General features: G+C 43.8%; 1 protein-coding gene across 3 annotated transcripts in view; it reads left to right on the forward strand.

The window, feature by feature from the left end:
* rnf13 (ring finger protein 13) overlaps window positions 1–25,282 on the forward strand; it is a 336,413-nt gene that overhangs the window by 230,344 nt on the left and 80,787 nt on the right. For all 3 annotated transcript variants that reach the window (XM_068042622.1, XM_068042625.1, XM_068042626.1), the window contains one exon: window positions 23,751–23,841. In XM_068042622.1, the coding sequence (XP_067898723.1) occupies window positions 23,751–23,841 (91 nt within the window). The remainder of the gene's footprint in view (window positions 1–23,750; window positions 23,842–25,282) is intronic.

Below are 25,282 nucleotides of genomic sequence, written 5' to 3' on the forward strand. Positions count from 1 at the left end.
TGAATGTCAAGGGGAGATGGTTAGATTCTGTCTTGTTGGAGATGGTCATTGCCTGGCACTTGTGTGGTGCGAATGTTACTTGCCACTTATCAGTCCAAGCCTGGATATTGTCCAGGTCTTGCTGCATTTCTACACAGATTGCTTCAGTATCTGAGGAGTCACAAATGGTGCAGAACATTGTGCAATCATCAGCGAAAGTCCCCACTTCTGACCTTCTGATTGAAGGAAGGTCATTGTTGAAGCAGCTGAAGATGGATGGGCCTAGGACACGACCCTGAGGAACTCCTGCACTGATGGTCCTGGAGCTGAGATGATTGACCTCCAACAACCACAACCATCTTCCTTTGCGCTAGGTATGACTCCAGCCAGCGGAGGGTTTTCCCCCTGATTCCCATTGACCTCAGTTTTGCTAGGGCTCCTTGATGCCATACTCAGTCAAATGCTGCCTTGATGTCAAGGGTAGTCACTCTCACCTCACCTCTTGAGTTCAGCCCTTTTGTCCATGTTTGAACCAAGGTTGTAATGAGGTCAGGAGCTGAGTGGCCTTGTTGGAACCCAAACTGAGCGTCACTGAGCAGGTTATTGCTAAGCAAGTGCTGCTTGATGGCACTGTTGATGACACCTTCCATCACTTTACTGATGATAGAGAGTAGGCTGATGGGGCAGTAATTGGCCGGGTTGGATTTGTCCTGCTTTTTGTGTACAGGACATACCTGGGCAATTTTCCACATTACAGGGTAGATGCCAGTGTTGTAGCTGTACTGGAACAGCTTGGCTAGGGGCGCAGCAAGTACTGGAGCACAGGTCTTCAGTACTATTGCTGAAATATTGTCAGGGCCCATAGATTTTGCAGTGTCCAGTGCCTTCAGTCGTTTCTTGATGTCACGTGGAGTGGATCGAATTGGCTGAAGTCTGGCATCTGTGATGCTGGGGACTTCAGGAAGAGGCTGAGATGGATCATCAACTCGGCACTTCTGGCTGAAGATTGTTGCAAATGCTTCAGCCTTGTCTTTTTCTCTGATGTGCTGGGCTCCCCCATCTTTGAGGATAGGGATATTTGTGGAGCCACCTCCTCCAGTTAGTTGTTTAATTGTCCACCACCATTCACGGCTGGATGTGGCAGGACTGCAGAGCTTAGATCTGATCCATTGGTTGTGGGATCGCTTAGCTCTGTCTATCGCATGCTGCTTACACAGTTTGGCATGCAGATAGTCCTGTGTTGTAATTTCACCAGGTTGACACCTAGTTTTGAGGTATGCCTGGTGCTGCTCCTGGCATGCCCTCCTGCGCTCTTCATTGAACCAGGGTTGGTCTCCTGGCTTGATGGTAATGGTAGAGTGGGGGATATGCCGGGCCATGAGGTTACAGATTGTGGTTGAGTACAATTCTGCTGCTGCTGATGGCCCACAGCGCCTCATGGATGCCCAGTTTTGCATTGCTAGATCTGTTCGAAATCTATCCCACGGTGATAGTGCCACACAACACGATGGACGGTATCCTCACTGTGAAGGCGGGACTTCGTCTCCACAAGGACTGTGCGGTAGTCACTCCTACCAATACAGTCATGGATGGAAGCATCTGCAGCAGGCAGATTGGTGAGGACGAGGTCAAGTAGGTTTTTCCCTCTTGGTTCTCTCGCCACCTGCCGCAGACCCAGTCTAGCAGCTATGTCCTTTAGGACTTGGCCAGCTCGATCAGTAGTGGTGCTATCGAGCCATTCTTCGTGATGGACATTGAAGTCCCCCACCCAGAGTACGTTTTGTGCCCTTGCCACCCTCAGTGCTTCCTCCAAGTGGTGTTCAACATGGTGGAATACTGAGTCATCAGCTGAGGGAGGGCAGTAGGTGGTAATCAGTAGGAGGTTACCTTGCCCATGTTTGACCTGATGCCATGAGACTTCATGGGGTCCGGAGTCGATGTTGAGGACTCCCAGAGCAACTCCCTCCCTGCTGTAAATCACTGTGCCACCCCCTCTGCTGGGTCTGTCCTGCCGGTGGGACAGGACATACCCAGGGATAGTGATTGCAGTGTCTGGGACATTGTCTGTAAGGTATGATTCCGTGAGTATGACTATGTCAGGCTGTTGCTTGAGACAGCTCTCCCAACTTTGGCACAAGCCCCCCGATGTTAGTAAAGAGGACTTTGCAGGGTCGACAGGGCTGGGTTTGCTGTTGTCGTTTTCGGTGCCTAGGTTGAGGCCGGGTGGTCTGTCTGGTTTCATTCCTTTTTATTGACTTTGTAGCGGTTAGGTACAACTGAGTGGCTTGCTGGGCCATTTCAGAGGGCATGTATGAGTTAACCACATTGCTGTGGGTCTGGAGTCACATGTAGGCCAGACCAGGTAAGGACAGCAGATTTCCTTCCCTAAAGGACATTAGTGAACCAGATGGGTTTTAAAGAGGAGATAGTTTGGGAACAGTAGAGATACATTCCCACAAGGAGGCAAACAAAGCCAGAGCTCCCTGGATGATCAAAGAGATAGAGAGTAAGACAAAGCACAAAAAGGGTGTGTATGACAGATGTTAGGTTGATGATACAAATGAGAACCAGCTCAGAAGGGAAGTGAAAAAAGAAATGAGAGGAGTAAAGAGAGAGTATGAGAAGAGAATGGCAGCTAACATAAAAGAGAATCCACAAGTCTTCTATAAGCATGTAAGTACTGTCTCGGATGTATTGTTTTTCTCCTCGGATTGAAAACAGTGTGTTTTTAAAACAATGCAGCTTTAAGCGAGAGAAAGTTCTGGAATTTCTAAGGCACAGTGTGCCAGCAGCTGCACTTGTTACCCTAGGCGACAGCAGAAGAGAGCGCGGTCACATGGTTGTGTTTCGATTTGACTATGGGTAGGGCTGGCAAGGACCGGTTTGAACCAATTAGTTTTTAAGACACTTTCCAACCAGGCGTGCTATTGAAGAGAAGAAAGCTATCTATTTTCTCTCAGCAAAAAATCTACAGGGAGCTATGGGCCGAGTTAATTGCCTAAAGAAGAAGAGCTGCCTTTTTCCAAGAATCTGTTTGTATTGCTGAAGGAACTGTTGATGCTTACTGCAACCAAAGAGTTGAATGCCTATTATTATTTATTTATTTATTTAGAGATACAGCACTGAAACAGGCCCTTCGGCCCACCGAGTCTGTGCCGACCATCAACCACCCATTTACACTAATCCTACACTAATCCCATATTCCTACCACATCCCCACCTGTCCCTATATTTCCCTACCACCTACCTATACTAGGGGCAATTTGTAATGGCCAATTTACCTACCAACCTGCAAGTCTTTTGGCATGTGGGAGGAAACCGGAGCACCCGGAGAAAACCCACGCAGACACAGGGAGAACCTGCAAACTCCACGCAGGCAGTACCCAGAATTGAACCCGGGTCGCTGGAGCTGTGAGGCTGCGGTGCTAACCACTGCGCCACTCTGCCGACTACTGCATTAAATCCACGTGAAGACTTCGAGTAGCATTTGATTATTTCCACATTAGAATACCTCATCCATCAAGAATGTAACCTACAAAGACTTACTTATTTATTTATTCTTAAGCAGCTAATTCTTTTAAAACACCACTTTTTAAAACTGGTTAACTACTGTTATTTTTGAGTGTATGTGTGTGAATGGGGAAGTTAGGTTAAAATAAGAAGTTATAAGGCCTTTAGACATAGGTTTATCTTAATAGTGCTTAAGATTTAGTTTTTAAATAAATAGTTAATTTGTTGTTGTCTAAAGATACCTAGTTTGATCTATTTTATTCTGGGAGTTACTGGAGTGTTTAATGTGGCTGTTTTCCGTTTGGGTGGAAAACTTTAAATGATATGCTGCAAACTGTTGAGTGACGGGACTGAATTGACAGTGCATTGCTCCCGCCACGGTTGTCACAGTTGGAAAAGGGTAGTAAGAGGAGGAATGAAGCTGATTAGGGACCAAAAATGGAATTTACGCATGAAAGCAGAGGGCATGACCGAGGTTCTAAATGAGTACTTTGCATCTGACTTCATCAAGGAAGAAGATGCGCAAAGTCATAGGAGGTAGTTGAAACACTGGATAGGCTAAAAATTGATAAAGAGGAGGTATTAGAAAGGCTGGATGACTTAAAAGTTGATAAGTCACCAGGACCGGATCAGATGCGTCAGAGAATCCTGAGGGAAGTAAGGGTGGAAATTATGGAGGCACCAGCTGTAACCTTCCAATCCTCCTCAGATACCAGAGGACTGGAGAATTGTAAATGTTCACACCCTTGTTAAAAAAGGGTGAAAGGATTAACCCAGGAACTACAGGCCTGTCAGTTTAACCTCAGTGATTGGAAAGCTTTTAGAAACAATAAATAGGGACAAATATGGATTAATTAAGGACAGCCAGTATGGGTTTGTTTCAGATAAATTGTGTTTAACTAATTTGATTGAGTTTTTTGATGAGGACAGAGTAAATTGGGAGGAACTTTCTATTGGTGGAAAGGTGAAGAACCAGAGGACATGGATTTAAGAACCAAAGGTGACCTGGGGGGATATAAATTTTTCGCAGCGAGTAGTTAGGATCTGAAATGCACTCCGAGAATGTGGTGGAAACAAATTTAATTGTGGCTTTCAAAAGGCAATTGGATAATTATCTGAAGGAAAATGATTTGCAGGGCTATGGGGAAAAAGTGGAGGAGTGGGACTAGCTGAGTTGCTGCTGCAGACATGACAGGCCAAATGGCCTCTTTCTGTACAGTAAACATTTTATAATTTTTGGCTGTGTTTGCTGACGATGCAGCCGCTAGGTGGAGCAGTACTAGCACAGGTACAAATGCAGCTACTTCCACTGCAATGTCACTGTCTGCAACATTCAGGCAGCTGCCAAGATTAAAGATGGCGCTGCTCAATTTATCACAAAAAATAAATTCAACCTGAAAATCCCCTCAATGGCTCCTATCGCTGCCTCCATCCCACCCCCGGCAGTCCCCCACTCCCTACTGCTATTGCACTTCTCTTTGCCTCTCCCTCCTGCGCCCGTCTTCTCACTGCTCGCTCCCTGCTTCCTTCCCTTAAGCACTCGCTACAGCCTCGCCGTTTCTCCACCCCCCACCCCCCAGCCGCTCACTCCAGACCTCGCCTCTGCTCCCCACTCCCCCCCCCTTCAGCCGATCATTCCCCGCTCCTCATTTCCCGCCCACCACCATCCCACTCTCCGGCCGCTTGCTCCCCACTTCGTCCACGTACCCCCGCCCCCCCCCCCCCTCCAGCTGCTAGCTGTAGACTGCGCCACTTCCCTCTCAGCCACTCTCGATCGTTCTCTGCGTGCCGCCCGAAGAAGCAAGGCGGGTCGCGAGGGGTGATGGGGTGACGTAGGAGCGAGTGGTCGAGAGGAGGGAAGCGGCGCAGCCTAAAGCTAGCGGCTGGAGAGGGGAGTGAGCTGCCAGAGAGCAGGGTGGCTTGGGGGGGTGGAGGGGCAGGAAGCAAGGAATTGGGAGCAATCAACCGAGGGGAGTGGGCACGGGCAGTGGCCTGGTCTGGAGCGAGCGACTGAGGGGGAAGCAGCCGGTGGGGAGGAGCAGGGAGGGGGAGAAAGCATCAAGGCCTGGAGAGCGGCCAATGGGGTGAAAGAGAGTAGCTGAGTGAGGGGAAGCGAGTGGTGGGGATCGAGCTCTAGCCTCAGGAAATTTCCTATAATGGTTTCAAATTAAATAGCAGAAGCCTTGTGAACAAATGTGGTAATAATTTTGCTGAAACAATATGCACTCAGTGGAAGCGTTACGTAGTCAGTTTAAACATGTCCAACAGAGGCAAAGAGAACATCATTCCAGCTCCCTCTATACTGTCCCCATCAAACAGTCCCAGACCAGCGATGACGTTTTCCCTTGCGTGCGCCAGTTAGTCCTGGCAAGACATAGGCTGCGCATGCGCAGCATCTCACTGAGAACAGGAGACCATTTGTGCATGTGTGCAGCTTGGAGTGCTCTGATGACGTCGGCGGGCCACTGCGTTGTCAGGAGTCACTTTGATAATTTTATGCTTCATATTCTGCTAAAGAGGCCCTTTTAACCTCCTACATAAAATATACAGCTATAATAGCACCAAGCTTTGAAAATTGTTTCTATATATTTTTATTTTGCAGGTAATGGGTACAGAATGCTGCCATTTTAAATTTCACAGGAGTGTAACAAAATTGCCATATATCTAATATGTTTCTGAGTTGGTAAATTGGCATGGGCAAATTACATTCTCCATTTTCTCAATTGTATACAAGAAAAATACATTGTTGAAAGTGGTAACATAGAATAGAATAGCATCATAGAAAGCTTAAGGCATAGAAAGAGGCCACTTGGCCCATTGTGTCTGTGCCGGCCGAAAAATGATCCATCCATTCTAATCCCACCATCCAGCATTTGCTCCGTAGCCCTGCAGATTACGGCACTTAAGGTGCATATACAGACACCTTTTGAATGAGTTGAGGGTCTCTGTCTCAACTACCCTTTCAAGCAGTGAGTTCCAGACCCCTAGCACCCTCTGGGTGAAAAAATATTTCCTCATCTCCCCTCTAATTGTTCTACCAATCACCTTAAATCTATGCTCCCTAGGCAATAACCTCTCTGCTAAAGTGAATAGGCCCTTCACCTCCACTCTATCCAGGCCCCCTCAAAATTTTGTATATTTCAATCAGATCTCCCCTCAGCCTTCTCTGTTCCAAGGAGAACAACTCCAGCCAATCCAATCTTTCCTCATAGCTGAATTTTTCCAGTCCTGGCAACATCCTTGTAAATCTCCTCTGCACCCTCTAGTGCAATTGCATCCTTTCTGTAATGAGGTGACCAGAACTGCACACAGTACTCAAGTTGTGGCCTAACCAATGAGTTATACAGTTCCAGCATAACCTCCCTGCTCTTATATTCTATACCTCAGCTAATAAAGGAAAGGATTCCATGTGCCTTCTTAACCACCTTATCGACCTAGCCTGCTACCTTCAGGGATCTGTGGACATTCACTCTAAGCTCCCTTACTTCCTCTACACTTAGTATTTTCCCATTAATCGTCTTGTTTGACCTCCCCAAATGCATCACCTCATACTTCTCTGGGTTGAATTCCATTTGCCACTTTGCTGCCCATCTGACCAGGCCATCAATATCTTCCTGTAACCTACAGCTATCCTCATCGCTATCTACCACACAGTGGTACCACAGGGTGGCGCAGTGGTTAGCACCGCAGCCTCACAGCTCCAGCGACCCGGGTTCAATTCCGGGTACTGCCTGTGTGGAGTTTGCAAGTTCTCCCTGTGTCTGCGTGGGTTTCCTCTGGGTACTCCGGTTTCCTCCCACATGCCAAAGACTTGCAGGTTGATAGGTAAATTGGCCATTAGAAATTGCCCCTAGTATAGGTAGGTGGTAGGGGAATATAGGGACAGGTGGGGATGTGGTAGGAATATGGAATTAGTGTAGGATTAGTATAAATGGGTGGTTGATGGTCGGCACAGACTCGGTGGGCTGAAGGGCCTGTTTCAGTGCTGTATCTCTAAACTAAACTAAACTAATCTTTGTGTCATCTGCAAATATAATATAATTTTAATGTTCTTTTAAATATCATGATTATGCAGTCCTGCTCCCTCACCCTTCCGATATTACCATCTCTAACATAACTAGGGTTCAATTTAAACAAGTTAATAATTTTCTTAAGGCTGCCAGCACACGAAAAACCTTCACTTGCATGTTTGGTGACTCTTATTTAATTTTATTTAAAGATTCTACCTCATATTTTCCTAGTAAGTTTGTTTTATTGACATACAGTAAAGTTTCTGTGTTATGCCTTGGTCTCTGTTGAGACATGTATTGTTTATGCCTCTATTTAGCCTTCATAGTGAAGTTTATAAAAGATGTTTGGCATTCAGGGGAAAAAAATCTGACCTCGGGGTTACGTGGACAACTATTCCTGTTCTGAAACTCTCCCTGTCTAAAGCGTGCAGCCCTCAGGGAGGAGCTCACAGTGTTGGTAGTATTTCTGGTATTTTAGGAAACCAATGAAGTATTCTTCTCGGTAAAGAAACCCTTGTCCTAAGAGGGTGAATTTTTAGAACAAAAAGAATCGAACTTGACCCAAAAGCCTATCCCTGTTGATATGACCAGGTGAGAGGGGGTTCCCTCTCAGCCTTTGCTTGGTTTAACCGTAACCGGGTTTAATTTTAGAAACACTGTTTTTAGCTCCCCCTTAGTGAATCCTTGTTCACTGCTCCAATTGTAAGGCAAAAAAATCAAACCGGTTTCCTTAGATTTAAACAAGAAAGGTAGAAGTTTATTAATTTTACACTGTAATCCAGTTACCGACAACGAATATGCGACGCAACCACGCTAGCATGCATACACGATAAACACACACACACAAACAGAAAAGTAGAAAAGAATAAAGGAGAAAAGTTTAAGGCAGTAGATGAGTTTCTGTTTTACTGTCCTTTGAGTTTGCTGTGAAGTCTTTGGTTGCTGGTCGGACTTGCAATTCATTGGAGTCCAGTGCACGCTTCAACTTGTTTCGAGGTCAGAGTCTTTTCTCTTTTGAGGTTTATAAGTCTTCTGTGGGTCCGGTAACTTGGAAGAAAACGAGAGAGAGAGAGACAGCCAGGTGAAAGACTTGCTTGTTTCAGCTTCAGTTGCACACAGCCAGCTGCCTTTCTCTGTGGCACAATTCAAAAACCCCAGGTTGCCCAGCAGGTTAGTCATGTGACTAGCTGATTTGACCACTTCAGTTTGTGGATTCTGCCATCTTAGCAGTCATCCTAGAATGCGAGCAACCTCACCTTCAATGTCTGGTGATTACAGCCCATTTTGGGTTAAGTGGACCAGGAAACAGTCCTTTGTCTCTTCAAGCACTGTCGGGTTAGTATGCAAATGTTTTTCCAGCCAAGTGTCTGGTGATTTTTTTTTTTAAACAAGTCCTTTCTTCACTCCAGCAGCAGTTTACAATCAATGTTCATATGACAGAATTAATATGCCTCATTCTTGGCAGATGGGGGTCTGCATGACACTATAACATGCTCAGTTTACCACTCTTGAGGTCTGTTTCCTGCAAGTTAGTTCGCTGACCCTATCAAAAGTAAAATAAACAAAATGATCTGAAGTTGGCTGCAAATTTTTGTATTTGTGGGGCATGTAAGATAGGGGAAGTGAAGAAATATTTGTGAAGTGCTTAATAACTTGTACAGTTACTCTGTCAGTGAATGAAGAATAATTGGAATTATCAGAGTAATTAATTGAATTTCTATCCCACTATTCAGTCATTTCACTGTCATAGCAAAAGTTTTCACTGAGTCCACACAAAAATGACAAAATCACTTTTGCCAATTTGATGCTCTGTAAACTTGAGGTGATCCAAAACTCTGCTACCCATGTCCTTGCTCATACCGAGTCCTCTTCACCCATCACACCTCTGCTTACTGACCATCACTGCCTCCCAGTTAAGCAATGCCATGATTTTGAAATTCTCATCCTCACCCCTCCCTATCTCTGTAATTTCCTCCAGTCCCACAACCCTCAGATATCTGCACTCCTCTAATTCTGGCTTAATCGCTCCACCATTGGTGGCCATGCCTTCAGCTGCCTGGCACTAAACTCTAGAATTCCCTCCCTAAACCCCTCCACCTCTCTACTTGTCTTTGCTCCTCTAGACGCCGCTTAAACCATAGAGCCATCGAAAGGTTACGGCACAGAAAGAGGCCATTCAGCCCATTGTGTCTGCACCAGCTTAAAACCTATCTCTTTAACCAAGCTTTTGGCCATTTGTCCGAATATCGCCTTATTTGGCTTGGTGTCAAATTTTGTTTTATAACGCTCCTGTGAAGTACTTTAGGATGTTTAATGACTTAAAAAGCGATATATAAATGCAAGCTGTTGTTATACATTTGCCTGCTTGTTTGAATAGCTGAATTCTGATTGCTCAGCTCAGCAAGTCAAAGTATTCCTTTTTGAAGCATGTTTTATTTTTAGATTGCATAAGAGTCCAACAGGTGACTTAGAGAATTGAGGTTTCACTTTGCACCAACATTACAGTTATAATGTAAATACAACCTGTTGTCTGGCTCGGTGGGGCATCAGAACAGTGAAATGTGTAACCCAAAAGGGTGGAGCCTTAGTTCACTTTGTAGCGTTCAGGCTTCACACCCAATTTACACTGCCAAATGTAACAAAATGATTTCAGCTATACACCAGCATTAGACTTATGGAGTGTGATGTACCATGCAAAAAAAATACAAACTTTGATTTAGCATCCTAATATATTACCAGTCCTGCTTGTGATAGAAAGTATGATTAAGGAGGACTGTTTTAAGTGTGGGATAATGTTTTATAACACAGGGTAATTATAACCCAGATTTTAAAATGTACGTATTTGCAGGAAATTGCAGTTTTCCTATTGGGACCACTTTGTTTTTCCAGTTAATTCCCTCTAACTTCCTCCTTGTAATATGCACTTGTTTAATAATGCAGCCACATAACAAAACATGGTAGTGAGAATGGAAGAAAACATTTTGCCCTGAGACCTGAAAGATTATTTCATCACCTTATAAATTCCATTATATTTTGTGTAAAATTACAGGATAGGTCCAACAAAGCATTCATACCATACTGCAGTAATGCTGTGTATGATGAACCTTTTATAAAATACTGATTTGGCCTCAACTGGAGTATTGTATCCAATTCTGGGCATTGCACTTTAGAAAGCCTGTGAAGGCTTTAGAAAGGGTAGAGAAAAGATTTAGGAAAATGGTTCTAGGGACAAGGGACTTCAGTTACATGGATTGATTGGAGAAGCTGGGGTTGTTCTCCTTACAGAAGAGAAGGCTGAGAGAAGATTCGATAGAAGTATTCAAAATCATGAGGGGGCGAGACAGAATAGACAGAGAGATAAAAACAAAATACTGCAGATGCTGGAAATCTGAAATAAAAAACAAGTAATGCTGGAAATACTCAGCAGGTCTGGCAGCAACTGTGGAGAGAGAAGCAGACTTAACGTTTCAGGTCAGTGACCCTTCTTCAGAACTGGATATAATCGATAGAGAGAAACTATTCCCATTGGCGGAAAGGTCAGAAACCGGAGGACACAAATTTAAAGTGATTGGCAAAAGAACCAAAGACAACATGAAAAACATTTTCACATAGTGAGTGGCTATGATCTGGAATGCACTGCCTGAAAGGGGAGTAGAGGCAGATTCAATCATGGCTTTCAAAAGGGAATTGGATAAGCACTTGAAGGGGAAATAAATTGCGAGTTTATGGGGAAAGGGTGGGGGAGTGGAACTGGCTAAATTGCTCTTAAGAGAGCCGGCACAGGCTCAACAGGTCATGTGGCCTCCTTCTGTGCTGTAACCATTCAATGATTCTTTGGTTCTTCAAGCCTGTTCCCCACACGTGACGGCTGGAACATCATGACTCGATACTTCTCTCCCACTCTCCTCAGCAACCATGTGATCTCCTAGGAGAGGCAAAAGATCTCTCAACTCTCGTTATTTGTAGATCTTTTTATATTGGTTCTTAAAGCATGATCTCAATTCTAAACAAACCATGATATACTGCTTTCTGGTTTACACATTGGAGAAGCAGCAGAAGAGCAGAACTATTCTGAAAGTTCTGAAAAAGGGTCACTGACCTGAAACCTTAACTCTGCTTCTGTCTCCACAGATGCTGCCAGACCTGCTGAGTATTACCAGCATTTCTTGTTTTTATTTCAGATTTCCAGCATCCGCAGTATTTTGCTTTTATTCTGAAAGTGCATTGCTTGGGAAGGGAACTACATTTTGTCTGATGCAATTGACACACACTAAGTTCCACTTGATCCTTTACCAATCACAATTTTCTAGTTCCTCTAAAACAAGCCAGGAGCATGAGAAGGAATGGCCACAGTTCATGAATCAATGGGATCCAGCTATCAATCTTGAATCTCTTTTCATAGGGTGTCAATAATGCTAGCTAGATGCAAGTTAAAAAGACTACTTGTCCAGATGATTCATCAACATATTTACAGAAAAGTGCATACCGCATTGTACTAGACACATGTATGATGCAGCTGTAGCACTCAACCTTCTATTTAAAAAACAATTTGCGAAATTACCTTCAATTTTGGTCCTATAGTTTGAGCTGAATTTTTAAATTATCTGATATAATAAATGTGGTAGACTCTTAACTGCCTTCTGAAATGGCCGAGCAAGCCATTCAGTTGTAGGCAGTTCACCACCATCTGCTCAAGAGCAATTAGGAATGGGCAATAAATGTTGGCTTTGCCAGCAACACTCACATCCCAAGAATGAATACAAAAAAAATCAGATGAAACTTGGTTCAGCTGTGGTTGGCATTTCAAAATGCATCTAATTATTTGAACCTGTACTTATACTCTCTCTAAACATATATAATGTATCAACTGAATTGAATAGAGCTTCACAGGGATGGAGTTTATTGAAATATTCAACCATTGAATGCTTCCCTTTCTGCCTACTCCTGTTTCTTTTCCCTCTTTTCTCTCTACCTTTTATCTCAAATTGTTAGCCATCACCATATGTGCACATTATGATGCCTTATGGCATTTGGATGGGACATAGGGAATGTGAAATTATCCTCCTCCAGTTCTCTGGTTCCACATGAAGAGTCATGATCTTTATTCAATCTTTTACTTCTTGTTTGGGTATAAAGTCAGTTGAGTTGTACCACACCCAAAACTATGACTATGTTTAGTACTCCACAGGGAGGTTATCAAAGAGCCCTCCAATTCAACTGGTCAATACCAGTGTTAATAACTGGGCTTTCATAGTATCAAGTCATTATTTTGAAAATAAATATCCTGTTTGGGAGTTTGTCCTATCTTGACCGATGTGGACTAGTGAGTGATAGATTTCTGTGGGACAATTAAAGCCTTATGACATGCTTAAAGTATCTATACTTCCCAAAATAGGGATGGTGTGGTATAATGTTTTTCCATGCGTAATTGATTTTTAAAGGATAGACTTACACTGTTCTTATGCCATATCAGCCCATGTGACTGTGCAACAAACTTAATGGCAGGGCTGAGGGGAATTGGAAATTTCTTTGTGCCATTGTTTGAAACATCTTGGGACATGAGTCTTAAATGGACGTAATCTGTAATTGACATCCCACTCAGCATAGCCATTCCACTACATTTTAAAATTGCGAGTAAAGATCCTTCTAACCTGTGCATGCAGATTAATCAATCCTGTACGTGACCAGATTTATTACTGCTGTCATTGCATATTGCCTGTATTCAGGAACTGAAACAGCTTGGATTCATGAAGCAAATTGTATGTTTGTGTGTTGAATATAGTTCCAATGGTGCCAGCAGGCCTTTGGTATTTTGCTCAAATTGATTTTGGTGTGAATCTGGACAGTGAGGTTCAGCAGGCTATGCAATCACACGTAACATCACCGCTGAGCCCAGTCATGGTTAACCTTCAATAACTACTTATACGTACTTTCCAGTAGGAGGTTACTGGATATCAGTAAGGAATGGTGGGTGATTTTTTTGTTATTCTTCCAAATCCCTAACCTAGAGGCACTGTAGCAAGTTGGATTGTACATGCCACAATTACAACTGAGGTTAGATACAGACCAGGAATTTAAACCTGGAGCTTTCTTATAGAGTCATAGAGTTATACAGCACAGCAACAGGCCCTTGTGCCCATCGAGTCTGTGCCGGCCATCCAGCACCCAACTGTTCTAATCCCATATTCCTGCACTTGGCCCTGCCATTGTTTGAAACATCTTGGGACATGAGTCTTAAATGGACGTAATCTGTAATTGACATCCCACTCAGCATAGCCATTCCACTACATTTTAAAATTGCGAGTAAAGATCCTTCTAACTTGTGCATGCAGATTAATCAATCCTGTACGTGACCAGATTTATTACTGCTGTCATTGAATATTGCCTGTATTCAGGAACTGAAACAGCTTGGATTCATGAAGCAAATTGTATGTTTGTGTGTTGAATATAGTTCCATTGGTCCCAGCAGGCCCATTGTATGCTATGGTGTTTCAAGTGCTCATCTAAATACTTAAATGTTGTGAGGGTTCCTGCCTCCACCTCTTCAGGCAGTGCGTTGCAGATTCCATCCACCCTCTGGGTGAACAAAATTTTCCTCAAATCCCCTCTAAATCTCCTGCCCCTTGCCCTAAATCTATGCCCCCTGGTTCTTGACCCTTCTGCTAAGGGAAAAAATTTCTTCCTATCTAACCTAACAATACCCCTCATTATCTTGTACACCTCAATCATGTCCCCCCTCAACCTTCTCTGCTCCAAGGAAAACACTCCTAGCCTTTTCAGTCTCTCTTCATAGCTGAAATGTTCCAGCCCAGGCAACATCCTGGTAAATCTCCTCTGCACCGTCTCTCGTGCAATCACATTCTTCCTATAGTGTGGTGCCCAGAATTGTACACAGTACTCCAGTTGTGGCCTAACTAGCGTTTTATATACCTCCATCATAACCTCCCTGCTCTTATATTCTATGCCTCGGCTAATAAAGGCAAGTATTCCATATGCCTTCCTTAACCACCTTATCTACCTGTGCTGCTGCCTTCAGTGATCTATGGACAATTACACCAAGGTCCCTCTGTGTTTCCTCGGGTCCTACCATCCATTGTATATTCCCTTGCCTTGTTAGTCCTCCCAAAATGCATTACCTCACACTTTTCGGGATTAAATTCCATTTGCCACTGCCCAGCCCATTTTACCAGCTCATCTATATCTCCCTGTAATCTAAGGATTTCCTTCTCACTATTTACAGCACCACCAATTTTCGTGTCATCTGCGAAATTACTAATCATACCTCCTATATTCATGTCTAAATCATTAATGTACACTCTTAATAAACTTCTTAATCTTTATACTTCTGTATCAAATCAGCCTATTATGTTGTGCAATAAAGCAATTGTGAACTCCAAAAGAATTTTTTTTTATAAAACGCACCTGGTTGTAGATAAAATGCTTAATTCACTTAAGTTTGAACAACTGTGATTTATGATGTAATTTAAACCCTTTGGTGTTATTACTGCCACACACTCCTAGCAAGCTTTAAATGTATGCCATTAAATCCTAGCAAAAGTGCATTTGCATGTTCGAAATGTATACATGACCGTACATTTTTAGATTGCTGGCAACATGCCTTTAAAATGAATTATTATTGCTTTGAGGAGGAAAGAAGTCATTACATGACATGTTTGATAAGGGAGAAACAAGTTTTCCTCTGGTCATAGAACATAGAACATAAAACAGTACAGCACAGTACAGGCCCTTCGGGCCACGATGTTGTGCCGACCCTTTAACCTACTCTATCAAACTACCTACATACCCTTCATTCTACTATCATCCATGTACCTATCCAAGAGTCGCTTAAATGTCCCTAACGTATCTGCTTCTACTACCACCGCTGGCAGTGCATTCCACACACCCACCACTCTCTGTGTAAAGAACCTACCTCTGACATCTCCCCTAAACCTTCCTCCAATCATCTTAAAATTATGCCCCCTGGCGATCGCCCTTTCCGCCCTGGGAAAAAGTCTCTGACTATCCACTCTATCTATGCCTCTCATCATCTTGTACCCCTCTATCAAGTCACCTCTCATCCTTCTTCGCTCCAATGAGAAAAGCCCTAGCTCCCTCAACCTTTCTTCATAAGACATGCCGTCCAGTCCAGGCAGCATCCTGGTAAATCTCCTCTGCACCCTCTCTAAAGCTTCCACATCCTTCCTATAATGAGGCGACCAGAACTGAACACAATATTCCAAGTGTGGTCTAACCAGGGCTTTATAGAGCTGCAGCATAACCTCGCGGCTCTTAAACTCAATCCCCCTGTTAATGAAAGCCAACACCCCATACGCCTTCTTAACAACCCTATCAACTTGAGTGGCAACTTTGAGGGATCTATGGACGTGGACCCCAAGATCCCTCTGTTCCTCCACACTGCCAAGAATCCTGTCTTTAAGCCTGTATTCTGCATTCAAATTCGACCTTCCAAAATGAATCACTTCACAGTAATGGCATATAATTCTGATCAGCTAAATAATTTAACTGGGAACTTTATATATTTTTAAAAATAAATTGAAGTATTTAGAGGATAGATGGTATGGACTAGTAGGAGTAAATCCATTGTCCTGAACACTGCGGGATTGCGGATTAGAATTCTCCAACTCCGCCTAGGATTGTAGAATTACAGATTTTATATATGTGGTCATGAGTAATGAGATCATTCTCACCAGTGAAATATAAATAAGTATTTCACAGCTTTTCCTTCGCACAATCTATTGATAACACAATTGTGTGAAATAGCTTATTAAAGTAGTAACTTCATTAATCACTAACAGTGGTTAAAAGGAGCTGTGTCTTCAGTAGCTATTATAGATTAGAATGTTTTTTTTTAATCTGTGGACTGCGTCCTTGCAGCCTTCCTCTGCTGCTGTATCCCTTTAAGTGGCTTTTTTTCCCACAGGACAAATCATTCTCTTCCACATCAACTTTTGGCCTTCAATCCCACCGATCACCAATAGCCTCTGGTGTTTAGATCCTTTATGCAGCATATTTGTATTTCAAAGTCTCTGCATGGCCTGCTGCCTTCAGGCTCCTCCCAAAAAGGTTCGCCATGCACATGTGAGGACCTATCTCGACAGTAGTCACAACAGTATGAGCAAGAACTCTGAAACTCTTCTGGCAATCACTGAACCACTAGAAGTCACCAAATGACACTTCCACTTCTTAAAAAATCCAATAAAGTTAAAAGTTAAGAAATCTGTGTAAATAGAACAATACTTTCCAACTTAATTTGTCAGTAGCACGTATTCTTTATAAAATATTTAATGTATTTATAATTTTCCATCATTGTATTTTTGAAACATTTTCTTTTAGTCACATGATATATGCCTGGGGATGTCCTTGAATTCCTTCCATGACCTGACATGGCTGCCATCATAAACTTAGTTATACCTCATACTCTTATAATACTTCAAAACTTGTATACCACATTCCCCTCCAAGACAACAATTCAGAGGAAATAACTTTCATTTACATAACATCTTTCATGTTGTCCTCAGGGCGTATCAAAGCACTTAGCCAAGTTATAGTTATTGTATTGCAGGCAAATGCAGTAACCAACCTGCACAATGAAGTCCCACGAACAGCAATGAGATGAATGCTTAGCTAATTTTGATTGTGAGATGAATGTTGGTCATGATGAGGGAGGATTCCTTGCAGTTTCCTCTGAGGGAGCTGGTTTGATTATGGCCTGACCCATTACACATTCAAGGACTGTGCAGGGGACCGTCTCCTGCTACTGACCTGTCTCTCTGACCTCCTGCAGTCTTTCTTTCACTACTGGGGGGTGCTAGCACCTTCACCCCTGCCAGATCATTACCTAGGAGCAGGTCAACTCCGTCCACAGGCAAACTAGGGACAATCCCTACAATCACCGGTCCTGAAACTAGGTCGCACTCCAGTTGCGCCCGGTGTACAGATACAGGCATACACTGCCCTCCAATACCATTCACCACCATTTTGGTGTTCACTGCACTCTCTGGGGGAAAGGTCAGGCCTTTTCCCAGTAAAAGGGATCTTGTGGCCCCTGTGTCCCTGAGAATCACTATGGGCTTGCTTGCCCCACTCGAGGGGTATGGGGTTACTTTCCCTTCAAATACAAATACAGCTCCAGCGACCCAGGTCCGGTTCTGGGTACTGCCTGTGCGGAGTTTGCAAGTTCTCCCTGTGACCGCGTGGGTTTCTGCCAGGTGCTCCGGTTTCCATCCACAGCAAAAAACTTGTAGGTTGATAGGTAAATTGGCCATTGTAAATTGCCCCTAGTGTAGATAGGTGGTAGGAAAATTGAGGGAAGGTGGGGATGCGGTAGGGAATATGGGGTTAATGTAGGATTAGTATAAATGGGTGGTTGTTGGTCAGCACAGACTCGGTGGGCCGAAGGGCCTGTTTCAGTGCTATAATTCTCTGTGACTGTACAAAACCCTGATAACCTTCAGGAATCCTATTAACTTTTCCTCCACTGCCCATAGTTAGCTTCTTGGGTTGCTCCCTTACTACAGTCAAAGCCGCGGCTTGTTCTGTGTTTTCCATCAGGTCCCCGTCACTGAGCGGGTGTGCCCTGATTAACCCTACGAAGTTTCCCCTCTAGTTTCCAGCAGTCAGCTTTTAAATGCCCTGTCTTATTACAGTAGAAGCACACAGGTTTCCGGGTCTCACTCTTGCTCACAGCACCTTCCCTTTTGGCTGGAGGAGGGCTCCCTGTGTCTCCTGCTTTCCTTTCTCTTCCAGGATTGCCTAGGCAGATATCACCATCCCACCCTTTGTCCTTTTCGGATTTGTGGGGGTGATTAGGAAAGATTTTCCCCTGGGAAACTGACATAAATTAAAGCAAATTCATTGGCCAGAACAGCCCATTGCCGGGCTCCCTGAACCCGCTGCTCCTCGACATGAGTTTTTATTGAGAATGCTGCAGCTCTATAATTTGATGAAGTCTTATCTCGCAGCAAGGAATAAACCTCATGGACTTTTCCAGTTGGTTTGCTTTGCGGTAAAAGGGACCAGGTCTCAGCTGGCCATTTTAGCTGCCTTGCCAGTTTCTCGAAGGACAGGAAAGACACTTCCACATCTTCCTCATTGAATTTTGGAATTAGTTTGGTGAGTTTTAGCAATCTTGTACCCAGTCCTGAATTGTGTTCCTCCATATTGGTCATGCTTTCACTAGGGTTACTCTGTTGCCCCCTAGTTAACTCAAGATGCTTCAACTCTTGTTCTTCGCATTCGTTCCGGGAATATTCTTCCTCTCTCTCTCCTTCTCGCTCTCTTTCCTTCTCCTGTCTCTCTCTCTCTCACTTGCCTTTCATTTTTTTCACGTTCCTTTTGGAAGGCCCTCTCTTTCTCTTCCCATTCCTTCTGGAAGGCTCTCTTTCTTCCTCTCCCTTTCCTCAAATTCAAGTTTCCTCTGTTCCAATTGTATCTTTGCTAACCATACCCTGTCAGATTCTGTTTCTAACACTGCTTCTGCTTCTTCAGATTCAAGAGAAAAATGGTTGGCCGCTAGCCTTAGGAGTACAGACTTCCTAGCCTTGCCACGTACAGTGATCCCATACTGCTTAGCCATTTTTCTCAACTCCTTCATAGACAGTGCTTTTAACTTATCCCAAGTTACTTCACCCTGGCTTGGAGAGCTGCTCACTTCAGTTGCAGTCATGTTAGTATTCAAACACACACAACCACAAGAAAACCTGGATTGATTTGCTCTTTTTGATTGGCTTCCCATTTCCAATTTAACTTGTTTGTCTGTGGGTAACAATCTGGGTGCTAGCACCCAATTTCTGTTACGACCAGTTGCGAAAGGGGTCTAGGGGTCTGTTACTATCTTCACCTGGTCTTATCGTAACAGGGTTTAATTTTAAACACACTGTTTTGAGCTCTCTCTTTGTGAATCATTTTTCACAGTTTTTCCAGATATAAGACAAAGAAACCAATTCAGACAGACTTTCTCAGGTTTAAAGAAGAAAGATGAAATTTTATTAAAACTTAAAACTTAAACCCTAATACGGTTCACGCCTACGGGTATACGACACACCCACCCAAGCATGCACACGTGATACACACATGCAAATAGGGACAGAAAAGATAAGTAGAACAGTTTGAGGCAATATCTTGTTAACGTTTCTCGAACACACTGTAGTCCTTGATTGAAGATATGGTCTTGTGTTTCATTGGGGCCCAGTATTTGTCTTAAACCTTGTTCACGTAGGAAACTGTTCTCTCTTTGAGTTTACGTGTCTTCACAAGATTCAGTTCCGTGGGAAAGAGATGGAGGCAGGCAGACAGGAGAGATGTTCTCAGACCTTGAGCACACGGCGTTCTCTGTTCCAATTCCTTTATTGGGATTTCAAATTCAAAAAAAACTCCCAGGTTGCCCAGCAGATTAGTCATGTGACTAGATTCTTGTGTGGAACAGTCTCTCCGAGGTTTGTGGATTGTACCTTAACAGTCTCTGGAATGCTAGCTCCCCCCACCTTCAATGTCTGGTAATCAAAAGTTAATTGATGGTTGAATGAGTCAGGGCATGGTGCCTTGTCCCAACACTGTCAGTTGCCATAAAAATGTCTTTCCGGTCAGGGGCTTGCAGTTTTAAGTTCTAATGTTCATTGTGGCAAAATCATCTGTGCCTCAATCTTGGTAGGTAGGGGGTTTGCCTGACAGAAGATATAAACAACATTTAAAATAGAAAAATTAGAGTCCTTACAATTTTACACTCCTGCTGGAGGCGAAAAAGTCTAAGGTTGCTTGAAGTCCTCACAGCCGTCCGATGGGGAGAAAAAAGGTTCAAAAAATGTAGAGGTTAAAGCAAGCAAGTCCAGTAGGCAGGCCAGGCAGGGACAGGACAGGGAGCGTGGAAGGTCTGGTAGGCGAAACTGCATTTACTTTAATGCGAGAAGCCTTACAGGTAAGGCAGATGAACTCAGAGCATGGATCGGTACATGGGATTGTGATATTATAGCTATTACGGAAACGTGGTTGAGGCAGGACTGGCGGCTCAATGTTCCGGGGTACCAATGCTTCCGGCGTGACAGAGGTGGAGGTAAAAGAGGAGGGGGAGTTGCACTATTGATTAAGGAGGACATCACGCCAGTACTTAGAGAGGATATCCCGGGGGGAAAGTCCAGCGAGGCCATATGGGTAGAACTTAGGAATAAGAAAGGGGTGATCACTTTGATGGGGTTATACTATAGGCCCCCCAATAGTCAGAGGGAATTGGAGGAGCATATATGTAGGGAAATCACAGATAGGTGTAGGAATTATAGGGTTGTAATAGTAGGTGATTTTAACTTCCCTAATATTGATTGGGACTGCCCTAGTGCTAAGGGATCAGATGGGGAAGAATTTCTTAAGTGTGTCCAGGATAGTTTTCTGAAGCAGTATGTGGATGGCCCTACTAGAGAAGGGGCTACACTCAACCTCCTCTTAGGAAATGAGGATGGTAGGTGGTTGATGTGTCAGTGGAGGAGCACTTTGGGACCAGTGACCATAACTCTATTAGCTTCAAGATAGTTATGGAAAAGGATAGGACTGGTCCTCAGGTCGAAGTCCTAAATTGGGGGAAGGCTAATTTCGATGGCATCAGACAGGAACTTTCAAAAGTTGAATGGGAGAGGCTGTTTATAGGTAAAGGGACGTCTGGCAAGTGGAAGGTTTTTAAAAGTGAGATAGGAAGAGTTCAGGGCCGGCATGTTCTTGTTAGATGGAAGGGCAAGGCTGGCAAGTTTAGGCTGCAGGGATCCTGGCAGAAATTTTTGTATCATTGTTAGCCACGGGTGAGGTACCTGAAGACTGGAGGATAGCTAATGTGCCTTTATTTAAGAAGGGCAACAGGGATAAGCCAGGGAACTACAGGCCGGTGAGCCTGACATCAGTGGTGGGAAAGTTATTGGAAGGGATTCTGAGAGACAGGATTTATATGCATTTGGAAAGGCATGGTCTGATTAGGGATAGTCAGCATGGCTTTGTGCGTGGAAAATCATGTCTCACGAATTTGATTGAGTTTTTCGAGGAGGTGACCAAGAGGATTGACGAGGGCAGGGCGATGGACGTTGTCTACATGGACTTTAGCAAGGCCTTTGACAAGGTCCCGCATGGTAGGCTGGTCCAGAAGGTTCGAACACATGGGATCCAGGGTGAGCTAGCCAATTGGATACAAAATTGGTTTGGTGATGGGAGACAGAGGGTCGTAGTGGAGGGTTATTTTTCAGATTGGAAGTCGGTGACCAGTGGTGTGCCGCAGGGATTGGTGCTGGACCCTCTGTTGTTTGTCATATATATTAATGACTTGGATGTGAATGTAGGGGGCATGATTAGTAAGTTTGCAGATGACACCAAAATTGGTGGTATAGCAGACAGTGAAGAAGGTTGTCTAAGGTTACAACAGGATATAGATAAACTAGGAAAGTGGGCAGGGATTGGCAAATGGAATTTAACACTGACAAGTGCGAAGTGATGCATTTTGGGAAGTTAAACCAGGGCAGGACATATACAGTGAATGGCAGGGCCCTGGGGAGTGTTATTGAGTAGAGAGACCTTGGGGTGCAAGTATCTAGTTCCCTGAAAGTGGCAACACAGGTAGACAGGGTGATGAAGAAGGCGTATAGCCTTCATCAGCCGAGGTATTGAGTACAAGAGTTGGGACGTCATGTTACAGTTGTACATAATGTTGGTTAGGCCGCATTTGGAGTACTGTGTGCAGTTCTGGTCGCCGCACTACAGGAAAGATGTGTTTAAGCTAGAGAGGGTGCAGAAAATATTTACAAGGATGTTGCCTGGTTTGGAAGGCTTGAGTTATAAAGAGAGATTGGATAGGCTGGGTCTGTTTTCCCTGGAGTGAAGGAGGCTGAGAGGGGACATGATAGAGGTATATAAAATTGAGAGAGGCATAGGTAGGGTAGATAGCCAGAGTCTGTTTCCCATGGTAGGGGTGACTAAAACTAGAGGGCATAGATTTAAGGTGAGAGGGAGGAGGATCAAAGGGGTAAATTTTTCACACAAAGAATAGTGGGTATCTGGAATGAGCTGCCTGAGGAGGTGGTGGAGGCAGGAACAGTAGCAACATTTAAGAGGCATCTGGACAGGAACTTGAATGAGCAAGGCATAGAGGGATATGGAATTAATGCAGGCAGGTGGGATTAGTATAGATAGGCATTTTGGTCAGCATGGACGCGGTGGGCCGAAGGGCCTGTTTCTATGCTGTACGGCTCTATGATGCTATGACTCTATTACTGTACAACAGTCCAAAGTCTAATTCCAGCAGTAGTGATGCTTTCCTTCTCTAACGATGACTACAGATCAATAACTTGTAACCACTGTCAATAGAATCAATCTGGTTTTCGAATTTTTGAGGGATAAAAGATTGTCACAGTCTAACTTCCCTTCCTTCAGTTTAAATTATCAAAGATTGGCTTGACTTTTTAGAATTTTGAGAGAATAATAAATAAGCAGACTAAATTCTCTTCCTTCTGTTTAAATGGTCTGAGAGTGCTTCTTTCAGGTGCTAACACACAGCTGTCTGTCTGTGTCCCTTGTTGAAAGCCTGTTTGCACTATAAACCAGTTTAAAATTAAATTGTGACAAATGTATTTCTCGATGCTCAGGCCAAGTGGCTGTATCCAAGGTAACAAGAATGCACCCTTTGAATCACAGTCTCCGAATGGTTGTGTCCAAGGCAACGAGAATGCATTCTTTGACTCAGTCTTTAGAGCTTGCTGCCTTAAAGCAGTGCAGCTCTTTTTCCAGCCCTAAAGGCACACTGCATTCTTCCTGAAAAAAAAACTACAGCATCATAACAATTGGACTAAGATCAAGTAAAAACTAGCTTTATTTGGAGGAAAGGGGTGGAAGTTCATGATCTCCCACAGTTTTTAGATTCATTAGGAGTGCGTGTTAAGAACATTTATGTAATTACCAAAGTTCATTTGTACTCTGCGCTTTTGTAACAGAAATGAGTTGATTTGTTAAAATTTCAGTGTGGTGGATTTCTAGGAGGTGTTATGAAACTTTTAACACCAGAGGGAGGTACTTATTTCCTATTTGAGAAGGTGTTTGTCATGTCTCCCTAAATTCCTGAGCTGTAGTGCTGTCTCATAGTGAGAGTTGATGGGAAGGAGTCCTGAAGAGACTGCTGTAAAGCTTCAGAAGTGCTTGAATTAAACTATATTATGCGTCAGTATATTTGCTTCTAATGCTGAATTTCACGCAATGTCATTCTGTTTTGCAGTTGATATTTTTAAACAAATCACCATTCCATCTGTGTTTATTGGGGAAGCATCGGCTAAACACCTTCTGGAAGAATTTAGCTATTTAAGAGGGTAAGAAGTACATTGTATATTAATTTTTGCTCAGTTCTTTCACCATAATTCAATCAAGGATTTTTAAACTAAGACTTCAAATTGAATTGCTTGAAAAAATTCACATTCTAAGTAGCTAATGTTACACCTTTTGATGAGATTTATTAAGTTGTATATAATGTTTCTTTACTGTTGGCAGTATTCCTCTGAACTTTCCTCTTATTTTTTCTCTAAGTTTCAAATACGCCAACCTACACAATGATCCTCTCTGCATCCTCACTATATAAGAATCTATAATAATAATACGCAGTTTCTGTTTGTCCACATTTTCTGATGGGTCTGTAGTTTGATTTGGTGGGTGGAGCCTGGCGAACACGCTTCGGTTACTGGCCCCCGTCTCTTGCTGCTCCTTGGCCTCGGTTACTGGGCTGCTGACAACGATGGTGGGTAATGGAATGGGAGTGGGGTATAGTAAGGGACTGGGGTGGCATGGGGGTGGGGGGGGAAACAGTGATGGTGGGGGAGGGAGCGAACAGCATGGCGTGGTGGAAGACAATGGAATGGGTGCGGCATGGGAGGGTTGTAGGGACAACAGCATGGGAGGGAGGCAAGATGGCATGTGGGGGAAGGAGGAATGGCATGGGAGGGAGGCGAATGGGGTGGGCATGGGAGGGGGAATGGCATGGAAGTGGGGGGAGACAGCATAGGGAATAGAATGGAAAGGTGTAAGGGGGACAGCATGCAAAGTGTGGAATGGAGGATGAGATGGGGATAGCTTAGGGAGAAAGGGTGGAATGCGATGGGGATGAGATGAAAGGAATGGGATGGGGATGGCATGGGAAGGATGGAATGGCATGTTTTTTTTAGATTAGATTAGAGATACAGCACTGAAACAGGCCCTTCGGCCCACCGAGTCTGTGCCGAACATCAACCACCCATTTATACTAATCCTACACTAATCCCATATTCCCAACAAACATCCCCACCTGTCCCTATATTTCCCTACCACCTACCTATACTGGTGACAATTTATAATGGCCAATTTACCTATCAACCTGCAAGTCTTTTGGCTTGTGGGAGGAAACCGGAGCACCCGGAGAAAACCCACGCAGACACAGGGAGAACTTGCAAACTCCACACAGGCAGTACCCAGAATCGAACCCGGGTCCCTGGAGCTGTGAGACTGCGGTGCTAACCACTGCGCCACTGTGCCGCCCCACAATCTTAATCAAGTACTGTTGCAATAACAATACTAATTTCATTGCAAATATTTTGTAGGTCTCTGCTGGTGCAGAATCATATCTTTGCCTCCTGTGCTAACTCATTCTTTCAAAGGATCTCAAAACTACAACCTGTAGGCTTTTAATCTCTAACTTGGCATCATCTAATTAAGCCTCCTTTTCCCCCATATTCTTTTCAATTGAGGGTCCTGCATTATGGGCCATATCCATTAAACCTTTAT

Source organism: Heterodontus francisci, chromosome 11 (genome assembly GCF_036365525.1).
Source record: "Heterodontus francisci isolate sHetFra1 chromosome 11, sHetFra1.hap1, whole genome shotgun sequence".
NCBI classification, from domain to species: Eukaryota; Metazoa; Chordata; class Chondrichthyes; order Heterodontiformes; family Heterodontidae; genus Heterodontus; species Heterodontus francisci.